Genomic DNA, 21,823 nt, shown 5'->3' on the forward strand with positions numbered 1-21,823 from the left:
TTGGAAAACGCTATAATCGGAAAAAGCGATTGTTGGAAATGGAGCATTAAATTAAAAAATGGAAAGTCCTCACTAAAATGGAAAACTTAACTTTTTTGGTTTTAGGACCTAATCTTCACAACCTATAGGTCCCCATAGCGCTCGAGTAACCGCAAATTTAGCATACTTATCTCCCCTACTATATCACGTTTCTATAATCTAGATTGATATTGTCAACCACTATGACATTTTGTTGATTATATTTTTTATTTATGTCACTTTAAAGAAAATGCAGGGGAAGTTAAAGACAAAATTAAAAGTTATCCATACGATTAGACCAGCAGTGACGTTATTTTCAAAGAGCCGAGTCAAAGGGAAAAGGGAACCCATAGCACAGAGATGGTCCAGAAGAATCAGATCCTTACCTCCGATTCCTATCAGCATGTTGAGTCCTGGTAGAAAAATCTCCAAGAAAGTTTATTCGTTTCCTATCAAGGAAGAGAAAGAAGTTGCTGAGAAAAAAATTAAAACGTTAGTACATTACTGTTTAAGAAACATTCACTTCGTGCATTCAAGGTTTGATTGATATGTCTTTTATTTATTCCATTTTTATTTTAGTTTTTTAATCCATTATACATTTAAATCGCGTTACGTTCGAACCAAGTTTATAATTTTATATCTTATAATATGATAGTCCATCAAGTAATGAAGCTTAAAATAGGACAAAACCTCGCAATTTTTACAGAATGGATCGATTTGCTTGAAAATTTGACAATAAGTGGTGGAAAGTCCAAGGATCAAAATCTATATGATGCAGAAAAGCGCTTTTACCATGGGGGTGGTTGCCACCCCATCTCGGGGGTGGACATTTTTTATTAGATATATTTTGACCGCCAAAGTTGATAAAAACGTCAATTCTAAGCAAAAAATATTCTATTTAAATAGCAATAACTCAGTCGTTATTGGGTTTACATAGGTCTTTTAGACTCAAATTTCTTTGTTTTTTTGTTAGCTACAGTTTTGTTCTTAACGCCTTTTTTTATAAAATTTTTTTTGCGTTATTCATGAAAACCCGTTATAAAACGTGAGTTTTTTCAATGAAAAATGCATAGTTTCAATCGCAAATACCTTGGAAAGTGCCAATTTTGCAAAAAAAATTTGTAGAACAAAATTTACTCAAAATTAGTCACTCTATCGATTGCCATAGTTATTTTGATTAAAAAATATTCATCCCCTAGATGGGGTTGTTTTCACCCCCAGGCAAAAGCGTAGTTCGGCATAGGGCAGATTTTGACAAAGGTTATAATTACTACCTAAATCCAAATTTTCAAAGAAATCGACCTTGGTTCTCAAAATTCCACGAGAAAATGGCTGTTGATTGGACTATATGGCAAGTAGTGAACAATTTTCCCGAAGCTCTCCCGAATCGAATGCAAAAGGTTTCATAACGATCCGTCTTACTTAAAAAAAGTTAGAGGTATGTAATAGGTACTTCATTTCCTCGCATATTGCTATTTTGACCACACGGGTCTCCCCATCCTGCTTATGTGGTTATTCCATTCTCTTTTTTTTTCTATTTAGTGTCCATTCGTGTATAGATACACGGTACAGGGTTATTCACTATATTTTGACCCCCCTGTAAACTGCTTTATTTACAGAATTAAAAAAAAATGTAAAATACAACAGTTATTCGATTTTTAAATTATGATTTTTGACATATACAGAGTGTTAGTAAATAAGTATGAAAAATTTTAAGGGCTAATTCTACATGAAAAATTAATACCAGTTTTCTCTATAAACATAAATATGTCCGCAAATGCTTAGTTTCGGAGATACGGGGTGTTGAAATTTTTATTTCAAACTGCCAATTTATTTATTGCTCTAAGACCAGTTGAGCTATGAAAATGAAATTTGGTGAGTTTTAGGAGGTAGTTATTATGAATTTTTTGAAATACAATTTAGAATTTTGTATTCATCATTGGCGCGCCTACGGGCAATGGTCTGAATTATTTTAAAGAAAAAAATAGTACACCACTGAAATATTTCGAATTAGAAATTATTTTTAAATTTCACGTCTAATTTATGATTAAAAACCTTTCTTGCCTTTTTTTCATATGATGCACCGTTTTTATACAGAAAAATAAAACATCTTGGCGCATATTTTTCATTTCTTAATACATCATCAAGAACTCTCCAATATAATAATACTAAACTAGAACAATAACAGAAAATATTACTAATACCATTTCAACTAGGTGCAAAGCTGCAAGAAATGTTTAAAATGATCTCCTTTACAGGTAACAGAAGAATTGTATATTCATCATTGGCGCGCGTACGGGTAATGGTCTGAATTTTTTGAAGAAAAAAATAGTACGCCACTGGGATATGTCAAACTAAAAATCATTTTTGAATTCCTCGTTCAATTTACGACAAAAAAACTTTCTTGCCTTTTTTCATATGCGGCGCCGTTTTTATGCAAAAAATTAAACATCTTAACGTTTACAAAGTATTTGAACTAAGTTTCTATGCATATGGAAACTACCTCAAATACTTGGTAAGCGTTAAGATGTTTTATTTTTTTGTATAAAAACGGCGCTTCGTATGAAAAAAAGGCAAGAAAGATTTTTTGTCGTAAATTGAACGAGGAATTCAAAAATGATTTTTAGTTTGACATATCCCAGTGGCGTACTATTTTTTTCTTAAAAAAATTCAGACCATTACCCGTACGCGCGCCAATGATGAATATACAATTCTTCTGTTACCTGTAAAGGAGATCATTTTAAACATTTCTTGCAGCTTTGCACCTAGTTGAAATGGTATTAGTAATATTTTCTGTTATTGTTCTAGTTTAGTATTATTATATTGGATAGTTCTTGATGATGTACTAAGAAATGAAAAATATGCGCCAAGATGTTTTATTTTTCTGCATAAAAACGGTGCATCATATGAAAAAAAGGCAAGAAAGGTTTTTAATCATAAATTAGACGTGAAATTTAAAAATAATTTCTAATTCGAAATATTTCAGTGGCGTACTATTTTTTTCTTTAAAATAATTCAGACCACTGCCCGTAGGCGCGCCAATGATGAATACAAAATTCTAAATTGTATTTCAAAAAATTCGTAATAACTACCTCCTAAAACTCACCAAATTTCATTTTCATAGCTCAACTGGTCTTAGAGCAATAAATAAATTGGCAGTTTGAAATAAAAATTTCAACACCCCGTATCTCCGAAACTAAGCATTTGCGGACATATGTTTATAGAAAAAACTGGTATTAATTTTTCATGTAGAATTAGCCCTAAAAATGTTTCATACTTATTTACTAACACCCTGTATATCGTACTAGTGACATCCATTTGGGCGTGATGACGTAATCGACTCTTTTTTAAATAGGAATAGGGGTCGAGCGCTAGCTCATTTGAAAGGTTATTTAATTCCTTATTCAGTAATATAAACACTAACATGATTCATTATACAGGGTGTCAAAAAAAAATTGAATTAAATTAATTGACACAAAAAGAAGAATGTATATAATTTATTTATTTTAAAATACATTTTACTGCTGCTAGAAAACAGAAATAAAAGTTTATTGCACAAATAAACCTTATTTTTGCTTAAATTGAATGTTCAAATTGCCAAGAGGCAGATGGGTGGCAGCTTGAACATTGAATTGTGAAAAGTAATTTTTATTTGTTCAATAAACATGTATTTTTGTTTCCTGACAGTAGTAGAAAGTATTTTGAATTAAATAAATTACATTTACATTCTTCTTTTTGTGTCAATTAATTTAATTTAAAAAAATTTTTTTGGGCACCCTGTATAATTAATCATGTTAATGTTGCCATTACTGAATAGGGAATTGAATACCCTTTCAAATGAGCTAGCACTCAATCCCGATTCCTATTTAAAAAAAATAGTCGATTACGTCATCACGCCCAAATGGATGACGTCACTAGTACAATATATATGTCAAAAAATCATAATTTAAAAATCGAATAACTTTTGTATTTTACATTTTTTTCTAATTCTGTAAATAAAGCAGTTTACAGGGGGGGTCAAAATATAGTGAATAACCCTGTACATTATATTTTATTCTAATGTCTTCACTTTTCTTTCGATCTCTCAGCGTATTACCTGTAATTCTTCTCACTACTCTCATCTCGGGTCTAGGACGTTTCATCGCCGCCGTTTCGATGCCGCCAGTTCGATGCCGATGCCGGCCGATTCATCGCCAGTCAATTAATCGCTATCTGATATATTTCCGAATTTTCGACAGTTACAATTATTAGTTATTTTTAGTATTAATTAGGAATTCTAGGAAATGCGAGATATGACGGCGATGAAATGGACTGGCGATGAACCGGCGGCATCGAAACGGCCGGCGATGAACCGGCGGCATCGAAACGTCCCATTCCGTCTCATCTCTACCATTTCCATTAGTCTTTGTGTTATGGCTGTGTCGGGTTTTGTTTCTGATGCATTTGCATAGGTAGTTATTGGTCTTAGACTGGCTTTATAAGTTTTTGACTTAAATTCAGTATTAATATTATGTCGGTTTCGCCACATACCTAGTGCTATTAAGACATTCTTCCAGTCTATTTCCTTTTTGTACTTCATCTCTCACTTCTCTGTCCAGGTCTCCGCAGCTGAACTGTATAATTCTAAGGTATTTTAGATTGTCATATTAAATTCTTTTGATCTTATGTTAAATCTGTGGACTACAGTCTATCTTCATCTTGGGCTATCGCCTATCGCTATCAATATTGCGTCGTCTGCGTAACAGTGTGTCTTTACTTATTTATTTCCCATTCTTGGAGGTTTTCGTAAAATTTTGTGTTCCCTGATCGGGCTAGCCCGATCAAAGAACAATCTGACCCCAAAAAAAATAAAGGAAGGATGAAAATTTGGGAATTGGTAGTTGAAATTACCTATTATTATATAAGAAAAAGTTTACAATTCTACATCCCCTCCATTTTACAAAAATGGAGGGGAAAACCCCCCTTTTGAAGGTGAAAAATATACATTCAAAATAAGTCCGGAATTGGATAAAATGACTAATTCTAAGCAACTTTTGTTATATAGAGTTTTTTCCTTAAGTCAATACTTTTCGAGTTATTAACAGAAAAAAAACATGTTTTTTGACGGTTTTTCGGAGATAACTCAAAAAGTAAGTATTTCAGCGAAAAAAATATTCTTAGCAAAAATATAGCTTATAAAAAACTGAAAAAAATGGTGCATGCCAGAGGTATGTAGACCCAGAAGAAGCGGAGTTGTAGCTAATGAAAAGTAGGTTCTTCTTCATCAAATTCCAAATCGAATATTTCACTGTGAAATAACCCAAAAACGAAGCACTTTTCGGAGAAAATTCATTTTAACTCTTTTAAAGTGTTTAAAAAAAGGTTTATTTTTGTTTTTTAAAAAAACTTGTAACATTAAAAGTAAGTGAGTTGCGCTCAAAATATTGTTGGTCCCTTTTATTTTTTTGGTAAAAAAATCGCGAAAATCACCCCCTAATTAGCATCACAAATAAATTTTATCATTACCACTTCACAAGTTACTTTACTTATGTATTATTTATACAGGGTGTCCCGAAAAGATTGGTCATAAATTATACCACACATTATGGAGTCAAAAATAGTTCGATTGAACCTAACTTACCTTAGTACAAATGTGCTCATAAAAAAAGTTACAGCCCTTTGAAGTTACAAAATGGAAATCGATTTTTTTCAATATATCGAAAACTATTAGAGCTTTTTTATTGAAACTGGACATGTATTATTATTATGGCAGGAAAATCTTAAAACAAAATTATAATGAGATTTGTCCACCCCATAAACATTTTATGGGGGTTTTGTTCCCTTAAATCCCCCCAAACTTTTGTGTACGTTTCAATTAACTCATTATTGTGGTACCATTAGTTAAACACAACGTTTTTGAAACTTTTTTGCCTCTTAGTATTTTTTCGATAAGCGAGTTTTTATCGAGATGCAGCTTCTTTTTTAATATATTTACATATAAATTTTATGGGGGTTTTGTTCCTTTAAACCCCCCAAATGTATGTGTACGTTCCAATTAAACTATTATTGTGGTACCATTAGTTAAACACAGTGTTTTTAAAACTTTTTTGCCTCTTATTCTTTTTTTGATAAGTCACCTTTTATCGAGATGTGGCTACTTTTTCAAAATATGCCTAAAAATGTAAATTATAAATAAATTTTCAGATTATCAATAGGTCTCTATAATCGTACTTACCATATACAAATATGTGGTGGATTCGACAAATATTCAAAATATGTCGATAACCACTGACTTATCAAAGAAGTACTAAGAGTCAAAAAAGTTTTAAAAACATTGTGTTTAACTATTGGTGCCACAATAATAATTTAATTGGAACGTACACAAAAGTTTGAGGGGTTTAAGGGAACAAAACCCTCATAAAATTTTTATGGGATGCACAAATTTCACATTAATTTTTTTATAAGATGTTGCTACCATAAGAATGCCACCTGTCCATTTTCAATAAAAAATATCTAAGAGTTTTCGATATATGAAAAAAAATCGACTTTTATTTTGTAACTTCAAAGGGCTGTAGCTTTTTTGTGTGCACTATTGTATATAGGTAAGTCAGGTTCAATCAACCTATTTTTGACCCCAGAATCTGTGGTATAATTTATGACCAATCTTTTCGGGACACCCTGTATAATCTGTAAGTTTCATCGGTTCAAAGTGCTTATTTTTGAAAAAGCTGTAGTTAAAATGGCTTGAACGAGTAACTAATCACGAGTTTAGGCAAATTTTGAATAGCCATAGCATAGCCAATTTTTGTCAAACAAGAAAACAAAACAGCAAAAATATTCAGAAAAGCAAAACGTACATTTTATTACTCTTTAAGATTTTTGGTATTACTAATAATTTTTAAGTTAATTCCATGAAATTTTTAATTTTTCAAATTAAAAAAAATGTTTTATTTTAAACCCAATTTTTTTTTAAAGTGAACACTTTGAACCAATGATACTTAGATATAGATAACACAGGCCGACAGTGTTTTTGGTGCCAAAGTGTTTAGAGCTGATTTTAGGTATATTTTGGGTGCTGATTTCGAATATGACTTTGGTTTTGCGCTATCAGCTCTAGTTTTCAAGATAACGTAGGTCATGCCAGCTTTTATGCATTAAAATACGAATATGCTGATATGGATATACTAAATTGAAATAAAAACCACACAATTAAAAAATACGTATATGTTAAGTCATTTAATTATCATCAGCCCTTTGTGTCCACTGCTGGACATAGGCCTCCCTCATTTTTGTCCATTGTGCTCCATTTTTAGCACTTTGCATCCAATTTCTTGACATTTTTTTGAGATCGTCAGTCCAACGAGTAGGGGTCTTCCTCTACTACTTTTGTCTAATCTCGGCCTCCACTCAAGTAATCTCTTCGTCCACCTCCTATCACTAATTCGGGCGACTTGCACGGCCCAGTTCCATTTGAGGGTGGCAATTCGGGAAATTACATCGGTAACTCATGTTCTTAGTCTTAATTCTTAATCTCCAACTCGGTCACGAAGCGATATACTCAGCATTGACCTTTCGATTTTCCTCTGAGCTATTGCATTCCTCAGCATTTTAGAAGTTGTAGCTGTCAATGTCAAAGTTTTGGCACCATAAGTCACCACAGGCAACACACATTGGTCACATGTTTTACGTTTTAAAGAAATTGGTATATCGCTTTTAAAGTTGTCTTTGAGTTTTCCATAGGCTGCCCATGCTAGGTTTATTCTTCTTCGTAGTTCGCATGTTGCGTTGTCTCTTCTGATCTTTATTTCGTGTCCAAGGTATATGCATTTTTCCTCTAGCTCTACTTCGTTGTCTACAATATTGATATTTCCGCTAGGTAATAGGTTTGTCATGAATTTTGTTTTGGAGTTGTTTATTTTAAGACCTACACTGGCACACACTAACTGAAGTTCATGTAGCATTGCACATATATCTCCTTGAGGTTGTCAGAGAACAAAACTATGTCGTCTGCGAATTAAGCCATTTAACTACAATAAAACTCTTTGTACAATGAAACAGATATACAATTAGTTTTGAGAAAAAACTAACAAAATAGAAAAAAACTTTACTTGACGTAACGAAAGCTTCGCTTGCGTTGATTTCCTGGAATGAACTTTTAAACAGTCTTTCTTCAAACCCCAGCAAAAATCTGCCATCATATGGATGTCCCATCTGTCTTGGTAGCGGTCCTCAATAGTTTTTATCTCTTGGTGAAGTCTCTCACCTTGCTCCTCACTTGTGTCACCTAAGTTTTCAGGGAAACGTGGCTGTGAAGATAGTTGACTTTGATGATCATATTCCATCCAAGTGATTGGAAGTTATTCAGTAAACGGTTTACCAGCTCAGCATAGTTTTCACTTTTGTGATTTCGCATAAAATTGTTCATAATATCCACAAATGAAAGCCGAGCATTTTCTCTTCATTGACCCCACAAAAGCCGGATCCTTTGTAAGAAGTCTGATCTGTGCTCTATCAAATATTCCAGCTTTAAGTTTTTCCATACTTATCTGGGACAGCTTCCTTTCTATGTAGGAGAAGCGTGGTCCATGGGCTATGAGCCATTATTGGGTGGAAGCTGAATGGGTTTACAAGTGGTAAATGTATCATTTTAAAAGTTTCAAAATACTCTTCAAGCTGTTTTATTTCCTTATAAAATAGTAATGTAACGACATTAAAGTATTATTTCTTCCATAAATAAGGCATAATACAGTGACAACAATAAATATATACTGAGGAATAAGTTTAATTAACAATGGTTCGTCCACATAAGTAGGAATAACAATTTTTAATTTTCTTGTTTTTGTAAAGAATATTTTAATTCATTTTCTTTTCAATATTACGGGACACCCCGTATATACGAGTAGGCCAATACCTAATTCAGTGAGTATGTATTAATTTTTATCATTATTTTCAAGTAAAAACCTTAAAGTTTTTTGTATGTAATTACCTGCCTACTCGCCTCATTTTTAAAAAGACAATTCGCCAACCAACTCTCTTGGTTAACAGTCACTTACAATTATTCCGAAAAGTGTATAGAAACTCAATATAGTCCTCGCGAGTGATTTATACTACTCAGCAATAGCAGTACGAAAAATAGCAGGCCTGCTCCAGCTTGTGCAACGAGAAATGACAAGGTAGGAAATATTTTTATTACAATTTACTTTAAGGTCTGGTTTTTTTACTGTTATTTTTTTTATTCTATTTTAAATTCACCCTATGCTAAACAGTCCACTAATAAAGCTCTCACTGAGTTAGTAGTCTCCTCCAAGATGATTTATTGATCCGTTACGAGCCTGATAGATCCATTTTCTATATTTTTTTCTTGCATTTTTCATTTTTCTAAGAGGGTAATATAGTCGGGGAAAGTTTCTTTTAAACCTGAATTGTTTGATTTTATTGTCATACTTTGCTAATTTACAAAGATCAGAATCAAATTCAGGTTATTTAACCGCATTTCCTTTGACTTTATTTTTTGTTATTCTTTAACATAAGGCGATAAAATATTCTTTACAAAATTAAAATCACGTATCAATTAGTACATTGGTTTTTTGTTTGTGCCGATTGTTAGTGGTACCTATACCTCAGTTAATGTTGTTTTTTAAGTAAAAAAGGAACACATTAATGTAAAAGTAATTATTATTAAATTGTCAACGTCGGCCAATAGACAAATTTTGTTATAATAATTATTATACAGGTTGACTCTATTATAGATGAAACTGTGTGTTTATTTTACACAGTAATTTTTATTTAAAGGGTTTATGTTTTATAATTATTTTTTGTCTATAAATATTCAAATAGCAGAGGACATAGTTTTCTATTTTATTAGCACAAAGTTCGGTTGTATTTTATTAATTTTCGTGTGGTGAACCTATTTTATTTCCTAACGCTAATTTCATATTTTTCTAAATTTATTAATTCTACATTTAAATTTACAAAATGGCAGATAAAATTAAAAAATATCAATCTTTAAGACAAGTTGAAGTGCAACAAATGACTGAAATTCATGCTGTTGCTTTAAAGGTAGCTGCTGACGATAAGAATTTTTACCCGGTTTTGGAAGTTATGTATGAAGGATTGGAAAAAATTCGTGACAATTTTTATGATCTTCATAATAAAATAATTATGTTAGTTTCTGAGCAAGATAATGAGGACGCGCTATTTAAAGTCGAAGATGATTGCCGTAGTAATTTTGACAAATTATATTATAAAATTAAATTAACATACGTGCAAGCCTTTAGAAAATCTTCAACATCAAGTCAGCAAACTACATCAACTTCACAGTCTCAAAATCCTTTACCTATAAATTATTTTAATTTACCGAAACCGGAATTGCCATCTTTCAGTGGAAAAATAACTGAATTTAGAAGTTTTATAGATCAGTTTGATGCTCGCGTTCATACTCTTACTTACTTACAACCAATTGACAAATTTAATTTGTTACTATCGTGTTTAAAGGGTGCAGCGCGCGATGCTGTGGATCATATTGACATCACAGCAAACAATTATCCAATTGCCTATGATCTGCTTTGTGAAAGGTTTAATAATGTTAGGGTAATCGCTGCCAATTTATGGAATAACCTTGAAAGTTCACCACAACTGACTTCAGAAGATCCAAAAGAACTACGCAAGTTGTTAGATACATTTTCGAAAAATGTGGCATCTCTAAATAAGCTAGGACTACCCACAATACATTGGGATTTTATACTTGTTCAAATGATTTTAAAACGATTAACTGTTTCTTTAGTAACACGTTTTGAGCTTTTTCATAATAATTCAACCATCCCAAGCTATAAAAAACTGATTGATTTTTTAAATCAAAGTTGTCTCGCTTTAGATAATATTGATTTTCACACTAAACCAAAATCTAACTTTTCTAAAAAACCTAATTCTTCCAAATCTACATCATTGCTTGCTCAAACAGAACCTGAACCAAAATGTTCTATCTGTAAAACTAATGATACCCATGCCATTTATAAATGCTCCGTTTTTTTGGCAAAATCTCCTGTAGATCGATTTCAATTAATAAAAAAGAACAAGATGTGTATTAACTGTCTTGGATCACATCGTTCTAGCCTATGCAAATCTACATGGACTTGTCACTCGTGCCATAAAAAACATCATACACTACTTTGCTTCTCCTCTTCTAAGAAAGAAGAGAATGTTCAAGATTCGGCGGCATCCACTTTAAATTCAACGACTGGATCATCCGTTTCTGTGTGTTTTTCTTCCGCTGATAAAAGTACTTTGCTTTCCACTGCATGTATTGAGGTGCTTGATTGTCACGGTAACTACCAACCTGTTAGGTGTCTGTTAGATTCGGGAAGCATGACGTCCTTCATCTGTCAAAAGACCCTTAGGCGTTTAGGTTTACGTCCCATGAAAACTTCAGCTAACATCCAAGGATTAGGTTCTATGCAGTCGAACACTAATTTAGGTGGGGTTACCATTTCTTTTAAACCAGTACGTAAATCTTCTCCTATTTTGACAACCGATGCGTTAGTCTTGACAAAAATATGTGAGGATCAGCCTTTATGTAATTTAGAAGTTAATACTTGGCCCCATATTGCTAATTTAAAGTTAGCAGATGATAACTTCTTTCGTAGAGGATCCATAGACATTCTTTTAGGAGCTGATGTATTCTCTACAATTCTTTTGGATGGACGTATTTACGGCAATCAAGATGAACCTGATGCAATTAATACTATATTTGGCTATGTGCTTATGGGAAAAGTAAATATTTCAAAGGCACCTACTCTTACGTCTTTATTTTGCCAAGTTGAAGATACGGTTTCTTTGGATCAGCAAATAAAGAAATTCTGGGAATTAGAAGCAGTCCCTGAAGTTTTTTGCTTAGCTCCTGATGACGCTAAAGTGGAAAATATGTTTATGAATACTTATACGCGTGAACATTCAGGACGCTTTGTAGTAGATCTACCTTTTAAGGAAGAAAATCCTGTCTTTCCTAATATTAGATCACTTGCTCTTAGTAGGTTTTATTCATTAGAAAGAAGGCTTCAAAAATCTCCTGAACTTTATGACCAATACCGCACCTTTATGAAGGAATTTGTTGAGCTCGGTCACATGGAACCTGTCCCATTGAATAACTTCGATTCACCTTATGTTTACTATTTATCGCATCATTGTGTTTTAAGACCTGAAAGTCTAACAAGTAAATTAAGGGTCGTTTTTAATGGTTCCGGGCATCTTCCAAATCAACCCTCACTCAATGACAAATTATTCACTGGTCCTAAGCTTCAGACTGACATCTGTACAATTTTGATTAATTTTCGATTGCATGGTTATGTAATTACGGCCGATATTTCTAAAATGTATAGGCAAATTTTAATTAATCCTACTCAAACAGATTATCAAAGAGTACTTTGGCGTTCTAATAATTCTGAACCTGTTCGAGATCTTCGTATCAACAGAGTTGTTTATGGTCTCTCTTGTTCTCCTTATCTTGCTATTAGATGTCTACATCAGTTGGCTAATGATGACGGGGATTCGTTTCCTCTAGCAGCCGAGGCACTTAAAACTGGAACCTACGTTGATGATATCGTTTCTTCCTGTCCTAGTTTCGAAAATGCCTTAGCACTAAGAGACGAACTTATTGCCTTACTTGCCAAAGGAGGTTTTGAGTTGAAAAAATGGTCCAGTAATGTACCCGATTTATTGAAAGGATTAGCTGTATCAGATTTAGCAATAAAACCTCTTACATTTAATGATGATATTTCGTCCAAAACACTTAAAGTATTAGGGTTGGAATGGGACGCTTCTTCGGATACATTTGCTTTTAAAGTTCAAGTTTTAGACTCTTCTTGTACAAAACGTCATCTTTTGTCCAATTTAGCAAAAATATTTGATCCTCTTGGATTTTTATCTCCAATAACATTTCTAATTAAACACCTTATTCAAAGAATATGGACTCAAAAGATTGGTTGGGATGATGCTCCATCAAAAGAAATTATCCGTTTGTGGAAAAAATACATTGATGATGTAGCATATTTGAGTAAATTAAATTTACCTCGTCGTTTATTAATTGACGATATTTTACGCTTAGAAGTTCACTGTTTTGGTGACGCTAGCGAGAAAGGTTACTGCGCTGTCTTGTACTTTCGATGCTTATCACCTTCAGGCCAACCTTTTGTTTCTTTTGTTATAGCTAAATCTAAGGTCGCACCCATTAATAAGGGACTTACTATTCCCAGATTAGAATTGTCTGCTGCGGTTTTAGTGGCTCGACTAGTCTTCTTTGTTTCTTCTGTTATTAAAGATAAAGTAGAAATCAAGGAAATATACTGTTATTCTGATTCTGCTGTTACATTACGTTGGTTACAATCTTCCCCTCATCAGTGGAAAACTTTTGTGAGCAATAGAGTAGCTTTTGTGCAGGATCGAGTAACTTCTTCATGTTGGCACTATGTTCCTTCTGAAGAAAATCCTGCTGACATTGGTTCAAGGGGTTGCTTACCCTCTGAGTTAATTAACTGTTCCAAATGGTGGGTGGGGCCAACCTTCTTACAATCTGATCCGCTAACGTTCTTTGAACTTAATTCAAAGGAGTCTACTAATGTAAATTTGGAAGTGCGGACTGTCGCATTGATTGCTGAAATTCCCAATAATTTTTTAGATATTTTATTGGATCGTCATTCGTCTTTAAACAGGTGTGTTCGATGTTTGTGTTACATTATTCGTTTTTTCCATTATGTAACCAAAAACCGATATGGTAATCTGGAAATAGGTTGTTTAAGTTTATTGGAGCAACATAACTCCTTACTGGTTTTTGTTAAACGAACACAGCAGATCTTTTTTAATACTTTAATAAATTTTATCCAAGATAAACAGCTGCTTCCAAAAAATTTAAGAAAGCTTTCACCTTTTATCGATGCAAAGGGAATTCTACGTGTAGGTAGTCGCCTAGCTAATGCGCCCATTTCGTATGATCGCAAATTTCCGGCATTACTTCCTAACAGTTGTAAATTAACTGATATGATTATTGAATCTACTCATCTGCAATATCTACACGCCGGGCTTCAAACTGTTCAATACCTAATTTCTCAGCGTTTTTGGATTATATCTTCCAAACGAGCCATTCGTAGAGTACTGTCTAAATGTGTTAAATGTTTTAAGGTGAATCCTTTGTCTCCAGTTCCGTTAATGGGAAATCTACCGCTAGCTCGAATATCTCAACTAAAACCTTTCAGTAATGTTGGAGTTGATTTTGCGGGCCCTTTTCCTATAAGAGCTTCCAAACTTCGAAAGTCTCAAACTCTTAAAGCGTATTTGTCGCTTTTTATTTGTTTCTCAACAAAAGCTCTTCATTTAGAGCTCGTATCTGATTTATCCACTGACGCGTTTTTAGCTGCGTTTAAGCGATTTGTCAGTCGTAGAGGCCGATGTCAACATGTTTATAGTGACAATGGCACTAACTTTGTTGGAGCCAGAGCAGAACTTAACAGATTGGCATCACAAGCTGCTTCTCATGAATCTATTCAATGGCATCTCATTCCCCCTTCTTCTCCACACTTTGGAGGTTTATGGGAATCTAATATTAAGACGGTAAAGGGTCATTTAATTCGCACAATTGGAGAACAAGTACTAACTTTTGAAGAGTTATATACTATTTTTTCTCAAATTGAGGCCATCATGAATTCGAGGCCAATATGCCCGTTAAGTTCAGACCCAAACGATCTTAGTGCGTTAACTCCAGGACATTTTTTGACCATGGAGCCTTTGAGTGCTCCGCCCGAAGAAACGTTGCTCGATGTTCCGCACAATCGGTTGAATCGTTGGCAATTATTAAATAAGTTGCACCAACAGATTTGGGAACGGTGGTCTAAGGAGTACCTCCAAACTCTTCATCAAAGGGCTAAATGGAATTCTCCGTCTCCAAACGTCCAACTAGGTACCTTAGTGGTAATCCGCCAAAATAATATTCCCCCGCTACAATGGCCTTTGGGCCGTATAATTGAGGTTCATCCTGGATCTGATGGGATAGTTAGAGTGGCCACAGTGAAAACTAATAGTGGTATATATAAACGCTCTATAGTAAAATTATGTCCTTTGCCTTTTGAGCCGTAACAATACTGCGTATTGTGGTGGGCGGTTGTGGTTCGTCCACATAAGTAGGAATAACAATTTTTAATTTTCTTGTTTTTGTAAAGAATATTTTAATTCATTTTCTTTTCAATATTACGGGACACCCCGTATATACGAGTAGGCCAATACCTAATTCAGTGAGTATGTATTAATTTTTATCATTATTTTCAAGTAAAAACCTTAAAGTTTTTTGTATGTAATTACCTGCCTACTCGCCTCATTTTTAAAAAGACAATTCGCCAACCAACTCTCTTGGTTAACAGTCACTTACAATTATTCCGAAAAGTGTATAGAAACTCAATATAGTCCTCGCGAGTGATTTATACTACTCAGCAATAGCAGTACGAAAAATAGCAGGCCTGCTCCAGCTTGTGCAACGAGAAATGACAAGGTAGGAAATATTTTTATTACAATTTACTTTAAGGTCTGGTTTTTTTACTGTTATTTTTTTTATTCTATTTTAAATTCACCCTATGCTAAACAGTCCACTAATAAAGCTCTCACTGAGTTAGTAGTCTCCTCCAAGATGATTTAAACAATGTATATTCCTTTGAATAACATACTCTTCATTATCTCAAATATTAAAACTCTAGTCGGAATTTGCCGTATCCATAAAACTAGAGCTGATACAAAAAAACGAAATCCATATTTCGATTTATCGCCCCTAATATAGTAAAAATCAGCTTAAAGATTCACGGCACCAAAACATTTTTTTTTCTGTCATCATTATCATCCAGCCTTAAAAGTCCACTGCTGAACATAGGCCTCCTCCCCTCGTTTCCAACCCCATCTATCCTGCGCCGCTCTCATCCAGTTTTTATTTACCTTTCTTAAGTCGTCAGTCCTTCTTGTAGGCGGTCGACCGACGCTTCTCTTGTCTTCTCTTGGCCTCCATTCCAATATCCTCTTCGTCCATCGCCCATCTGTCATTCTGGCTATGTGTCCTGCCCATCTCCACTTCAACTTGGCTATCCTCTCGATGACGTCAGTCACCTTTGTTCTTCTCCTGATTTCTTCGTTTCTGATTTTGTCTCGCAGAGTTATTCCTAACATTGACCGCTCCATTCTTCTCTGCGTGACTCTTAGTTTGGTAGCCGAGGCTTTTGTTAAGGTGAGTGTTTCTGATCCGTACGTCAAGACTGGGAGGACGCACTTATCAAATACCTTTCTCTTTAGGCATGTGGGCAACTCACTTTTAAAAGTTTCTCTCAGTTTTCCAAATGCTGCCCACCCAAGACCTATTCTTCTCTTCAGTTCATGTGTCTGGATATCCCTGCCAATCGTAATTTCATGTCCCAGGTATTTATATCTATCTACGAGTTCTATTTCCTTCCCAACAATACTGATATTCTGGTTGGGTACCAAATTTGTCATCATTTTTGTTTTCGAGATGTTTATATTTAAACCTACATTTTCTGTAGCCACAACGAGTTCTTGTACCATCTCTCTTGCCATACCTAGATCCTCAGCTACTATGACTATATCATCGGCGAAGCGTAAGTTGTTTAGGTATTCTCCATCTATTTTTATTCCCTTTGTCATCCAATCCAAACTCTTAAAAGCATGTTCTAAGACCGTATTAAAAAGTTTAGGTGACATTGGGTCTCCTTGTCTAACCCCCCGTTCTATTTTTATGCGATTACTGTTAGTATGTAATTTGACAGTGGTTGTTGCCTATAAGTATATTTTGTGTAATAATTTTGTATACCTATAATCTAGCCTGCATTCTTTAAGCGCCTGTAATATTTTGCTAAGCTCATCTGGTTCAAGGGCTTTATGAAAATCGATAAAAACTAGAACTAGAGGTTTATTGTATTCCACTATTTTCTCTATTAGGGTTTTATACTTTGTAGATGGTCATTTGTTCGGTAACTTATTCGGTATCCTTTTTTTTCTGTAGGCCTGTGTAATATAAACAATAGATAAGTAAAGTAACTTGTGAAGCGGTAACGATTAATTTTATTTGGGAAGCTATTAGGGGGTGATTTTCGCGATTTTTGTACCAAAAAATAAAAGAGACCAACAATATTTTGAGCGTAACTCACTTATTTTTATTGTTAAAAGTTTTTTTTAAACAAAAATAAACCTTTTTTTAAACACTTTAAAGAAGTTGTAATGAAATGAATTTTCCCCGAAAAATGCTCTGTTTTTTGGTTATTTCATATTGAAATATTCGATTTGGAATTTGACGAAGAAGAACCTACTTTTCATTAGACACAACTCTGCTTCTACTGGGTCTGCAGACCTCACGCGTACACCATTTTTTTCAATTTTTTAAAAGCTATATTTTTACTCAGAATATTTTTTCGCTAGATTACTTGCTTTTTGAGTTATCTGCTAAAACCCGTCCAAAAGCATGTTTTATTTTTTGTTAAAAATGAACATATTCACTCACAAATAACTCGAAAAGTATTGACTTGAAAAAACTCTAGAACAAAAGTTGCTTAGAATTAGTCATTTTATCCGATTCCGGGCCTATTTTGAAAGTACTTATATTTTTTCACTCCTGAGAAAATATTTTTCACCCCGTATTTCCCAATTTTTTTAAAATATCTGTATCCTCGTTGTTGTCATGTTTGATGATTTCATCCATGAATAAATTGAAGAGCATACGCTCTGTGAGTTGTCCATCTATTCTGACTTCCATTTTGTTGTTTTGGTAGATGTTTCTAATAATTTTATGATATTTAAGGGAACTTCTCTATTATACAGAAGATGGATTAGATCTTTGAGTTTTATGGATATGATTCATTAGTTCTTGCAAACATTTTAGTTGTGAATTTTTGAGGTAGTATTTATTTATTATAAATAAATAATAAAATTACTATATTAAATTTTAAAAATATTTAAATTTTCTCTGCATATTTTCTAAGTTTAAAATACAGAAAACATAAACTTACGTGCATAGAAATCGGCCCACTTAAAAATATGGTCATTTTTGATGTCTCATATTTTCTAAACCTGTTGGCCGAGTTAAGTGATTTTTTGAACTTGTTATAGCCTGATTCTTTAACAATACCACTGTAATGATATTAAAAAAAACAGTAAAATCCTGTATAAAAGGTATATTTAAAACCTCTTTTTAAATATACCTTTTATACAGGATTTTACTGTTTTTTTTATTACATGGTATACAGCCAACTACAGGAAAACTTTTTCCTTGTGGATTTTTTGTAATAATATTGTTGCTAAACAGGTAAATTTTCATTGTATACCGGGTGTACCAATCAAACCTGTTTTTTCTCAAAGTTCGCATCACCCTGTGGAATATTCTAGCATTTATAAAATACTGAAATTAAAACTCAACTATAGCCTCAGGTTTTCTTAACATTCTGTTTTTGATTCATTCGTTTATGTTGGATAATAAAAAAGTTAGGTACTTTAACAACTAGACATGTTCTTCATCATATACACGGTGTTTTTAAATAAGTGCGACAAACTTTAAGGGGTAATTCTGCATGAAAAAATAATAACAGTTGACTTTATAAACGTATGTCCGCAAATATTTCGTTTCCGAGATACGGGATGTTGAATTTTTTCTTACAAACTGACGATTTATTTATTGCTTTAAAACCAGTTGAGATATGTAAATAAAATTTGGTAGGTTTTAAGAGATAGTAATTGCGGATTTTTTGACATAAAATTAAGAATTTTATATTCACCAGTGCATACGGGTAATATGATCGGTCATATTACACGTATTCGCGCTAATGGTGAATATTAAATTCTTAATTGTATGTCAAAAAATGTGCAATAGCTACGTCTAAAAACCCACCAAATTTCATTGACATATCTCAACCAGTTTTAAAGCAATAAAATAAATCGTCAGTTTGTAAGAAAAAATTCAACATTCCGTATCTCGGAAATGAAACATTTGTGGACATAAGTTTATAAAGCCAACTGTCATTATTTTTCATGCAGAATTATCCCTTAAGTTTGTTAGAAACACCATGTATTGATGAAGAACATGCCTAGTTGTTAAAGTATCTAACTTTTTTATTATCTAACATAAACGAATGAATCAAATAACAGAATGTTAAGAAAACTTGAGGCTATAGTTGCGTTTTAATTTCAGTATTTTATAAATGCTAGAATATTCCACAGGGTGATGCGAACTTTGAGAAAAAACACAGGTTGATTGGTACCCCCGGTATACAATGAAAATTTATCTGTTTAGCAACAATATTATTACAGTGATATTGTTAAAAAATCAGGCTATAATATGTTCAAAAAATCACTTAAATCGGCTAACAGGTTTAGGAAATCCTCCTATTCCTCAGTCGTTTCCTCATTGCTGAGTGTCGTGATTCCCTATAATATGAGCAACTATCTCTTTCCACTGGCTTTCTGTACTTGATCCGTCCATCGAGTAGGTGAGCGACCTCTACTTCTGCGCCCTTCAACGTTTCCCGAAATTATAAGTCTCTCAAGGTTATCATCACTTCTTCTTGCAATGTGGCCAAAAAATTTTAAGACGGTGGAGAGGCAAATAGAGGAAAGTCGAGTCTGAATATTAAGCTCTTGGAGGATTAAGTGATTTGTTCTGTGTTCCGTCCATGAGATCCGAAGCATTCTTCTCCAGCACCACATTTCAAAGGCGTCAATCCTTTTTCTGTCGTCCGATTTCATTGTCCATGTTTCGGATCCGTAATTAAATATGGGAAAAATTAAGGCACGTACTAATCTTATTTTGGTGTTCTTCGACAAGGAGCGATCTTTCCAGATTTTCGATAATCGACTCATAGCGTTTTTGGCCATGCCTATTCTCCTACGTATTTCTGTTTCACAAGATCCTGTATTACTGATGTAGGATCCTAGATAATTGAACTCGTTAACCACTTCAAACTGGTCCAAGGCTCCTGTTGTCTGAAGTGAATTTGAATAATCTACTATCATAATTTTTGTTTTTTGTTTATTGATCTTGAGACCACATCTATTGCTTTCGGCTTCCACTAGCTGCAGCAGGCTGGACATTTCTTCTGCGGATGCAGATATTAATGTTGTATCATCTGCATATCTGAGATTTGAGATCTTCTTTCCTGCGATAGAAATACCGCCATTCCATTTGTCGAGTGCTTTTCTCATTATATATTCCCCATAGAAATTAAAAAGACTTGGAGATGGAATACATCCTTGTCGGACTCCTCTACCTATTTTAAAAGGATCGGACTTATGGTTTTCAATTCTTATTCTGGTTTCACTGTTCTCATATAGGCTTTTCACCAGAGCTGACAGATGATCAGGAATCCCCATCTCATGTAGAACTTTCCACAAAACTGTCCAGTTTACACAGTCAAATGCCTTCTGATAATCCAGAAAGCAGATGATCATCGGAATTTTGAATTCTCGTGCTTTCTCAATGAGTTTTCGCATATTAAGAATTTGCTCCCTTGTGCCTTTACCCTTAACGAAGCCTGCCTGTTCTTGTGGTATTTGTCTATCCAGGTATGTCTGCATGCGACACTTGATGATTCTCAACAGAATTTTACTTGGGTGTAAAATTAGTGAAATGGTTCGGTAGTTACTACATTTTGTGGTTACGCCTTTCTTATGAATGGGAGTAAATAGTGCGGTACACCAATCACTGGGCCATTTGCCGATTTTCCATACATGATTGCACAGTCTCCACATTAATTGGAGACCATGTTCACCCATGTTCTGTAAAAGTTCTGTCGTGATGTCATCGCAACCAGGTGATTTATTTCTTTTAAGGTGTTTTATGGCTTCATCGACTTCAGACCTTAGAATATCTGGTTCTAGGGTTGTTGTTGAGACTTGCAGTGCTGTTATATGATTAATGTTAGAGGTTTCAGCTTTATAAAGTTCTGTCATATAGGAAATATGAGACACCAAAAATGACCAAATTTTTAAATGGGTCGATTTCTATGCACGTAAGTTTAGTATGAAGCTTCGCATTAGTCTACAGTACAGTCTACTGTATCATTATTTTTTTATTTTAGTGTATAAATTTTAATCACACTTTGTTTTTGTTTATATTTTCTAGCAGTTTAATTGTGCCGATCAAAAAAGAAAAGGGTTCCCAGAAAAATAATACTTCATACCATCAAAAAGAAGAAATAGTCAGAATAGTTCCAGTCATCGTTTATGTAAAACACAACAAAACCAAACTTAAATCGTAAGTACAATGAACTATAGTAGTACCAGTTATCTAAGAGACTAATTAATATTCAGCTCAGAGGGGTGGTATTGTTCGAGGTGTGAAATTACATAAACAAGGGATCATTTCATAAACAGATAGATCCCTTGTTTATGTAATTTCACATGTCGCTTTCTAAACTATATTGTTGTTTTTAGATTGGCAGATGATCTAGAAATTAAAATCAATACAAAACGAGTCAGTGCAGAATTAAATACGACACTAAGTGAAAAGCTCAAACAGGAATGTACGAATCTAGAAAAGAAGTGGTCTAAAAGGCTCAAACAGTTTCCTACAATTTGGACATCTAATTAATCTAATAAAATATTTTTTTTTCTTTTTTGTTTTTTTTTGTACCTCTTATAAAAACTCTGTTAAGGACATCACAGATAAGAAATAATAGTAAGAAAAACTGGATTGGAAGTATATAGGGTGAGGCAGATATAAGGTCCATGAGAAATATCTCAAGAACTAAAGGCAACTTAATCATGAAAATTGGAATGAAGGGGTTTTGAAGAGTAATTTATTTAA

The 21,823-nt window shown here is 33.7% G+C and overlaps 1 protein-coding gene across 2 annotated transcripts; it reads left to right on the forward strand.

Moving 5' to 3' along the window:
- The first annotated feature begins 208 nt into the window (after nt 1-208).
- Nucleotides 209-21,629, forward strand: LOC126891964 (uncharacterized). Of its 2 annotated transcripts, none has more exons than XM_050661325.1 (3): nt 209-510; nt 21,143-21,271; nt 21,451-21,629. In XM_050661325.1, the coding sequence occupies exons 1-3, from the start codon at nt 269-271 to the stop codon at nt 21,605-21,607; spliced, it is 528 nt and encodes a 175-aa protein (XP_050517282.1). In that variant the 5' UTR covers nt 209-268; the 3' UTR covers nt 21,608-21,629. The 2 variants fall into 2 exon arrangements, with proteins under 2 accessions (XP_050517282.1, XP_050517281.1); XM_050661324.1 differs by having other exon boundaries at nt 220-510; nt 21,140-21,271.
- Nucleotides 21,630-21,823: the final 194 nt, after the last annotated feature.

Source organism: Diabrotica virgifera, chromosome 9 (genome assembly GCF_917563875.1).
Source record: "Diabrotica virgifera virgifera chromosome 9, PGI_DIABVI_V3a".
In the NCBI taxonomy this organism is placed as follows: Eukaryota; Metazoa; Arthropoda; class Insecta; order Coleoptera; family Chrysomelidae; genus Diabrotica; species Diabrotica virgifera.

Bases quoted from the DNA above. Each gene is read 5' to 3' on its own strand.
- LOC126891964 (XM_050661324.1), top strand. From the start codon at position 269: ATGCAGGGGAAGTTAAAGACAAAATTAAAAGTTATCCATACGATTAGA. The intron at 511-21,139 runs GTTAGTACATTA...TATATTTTCTAG, and splicing joins GCTGAGAAAAAAATTAAAAC to CAGTTTAATTGTGCCGATCA. The intron at 21,272-21,450 runs GTAAGTACAATG...TGTTGTTTTTAG, and splicing joins AACAAAACCAAACTTAAATC to ATTGGCAGATGATCTAGAAA.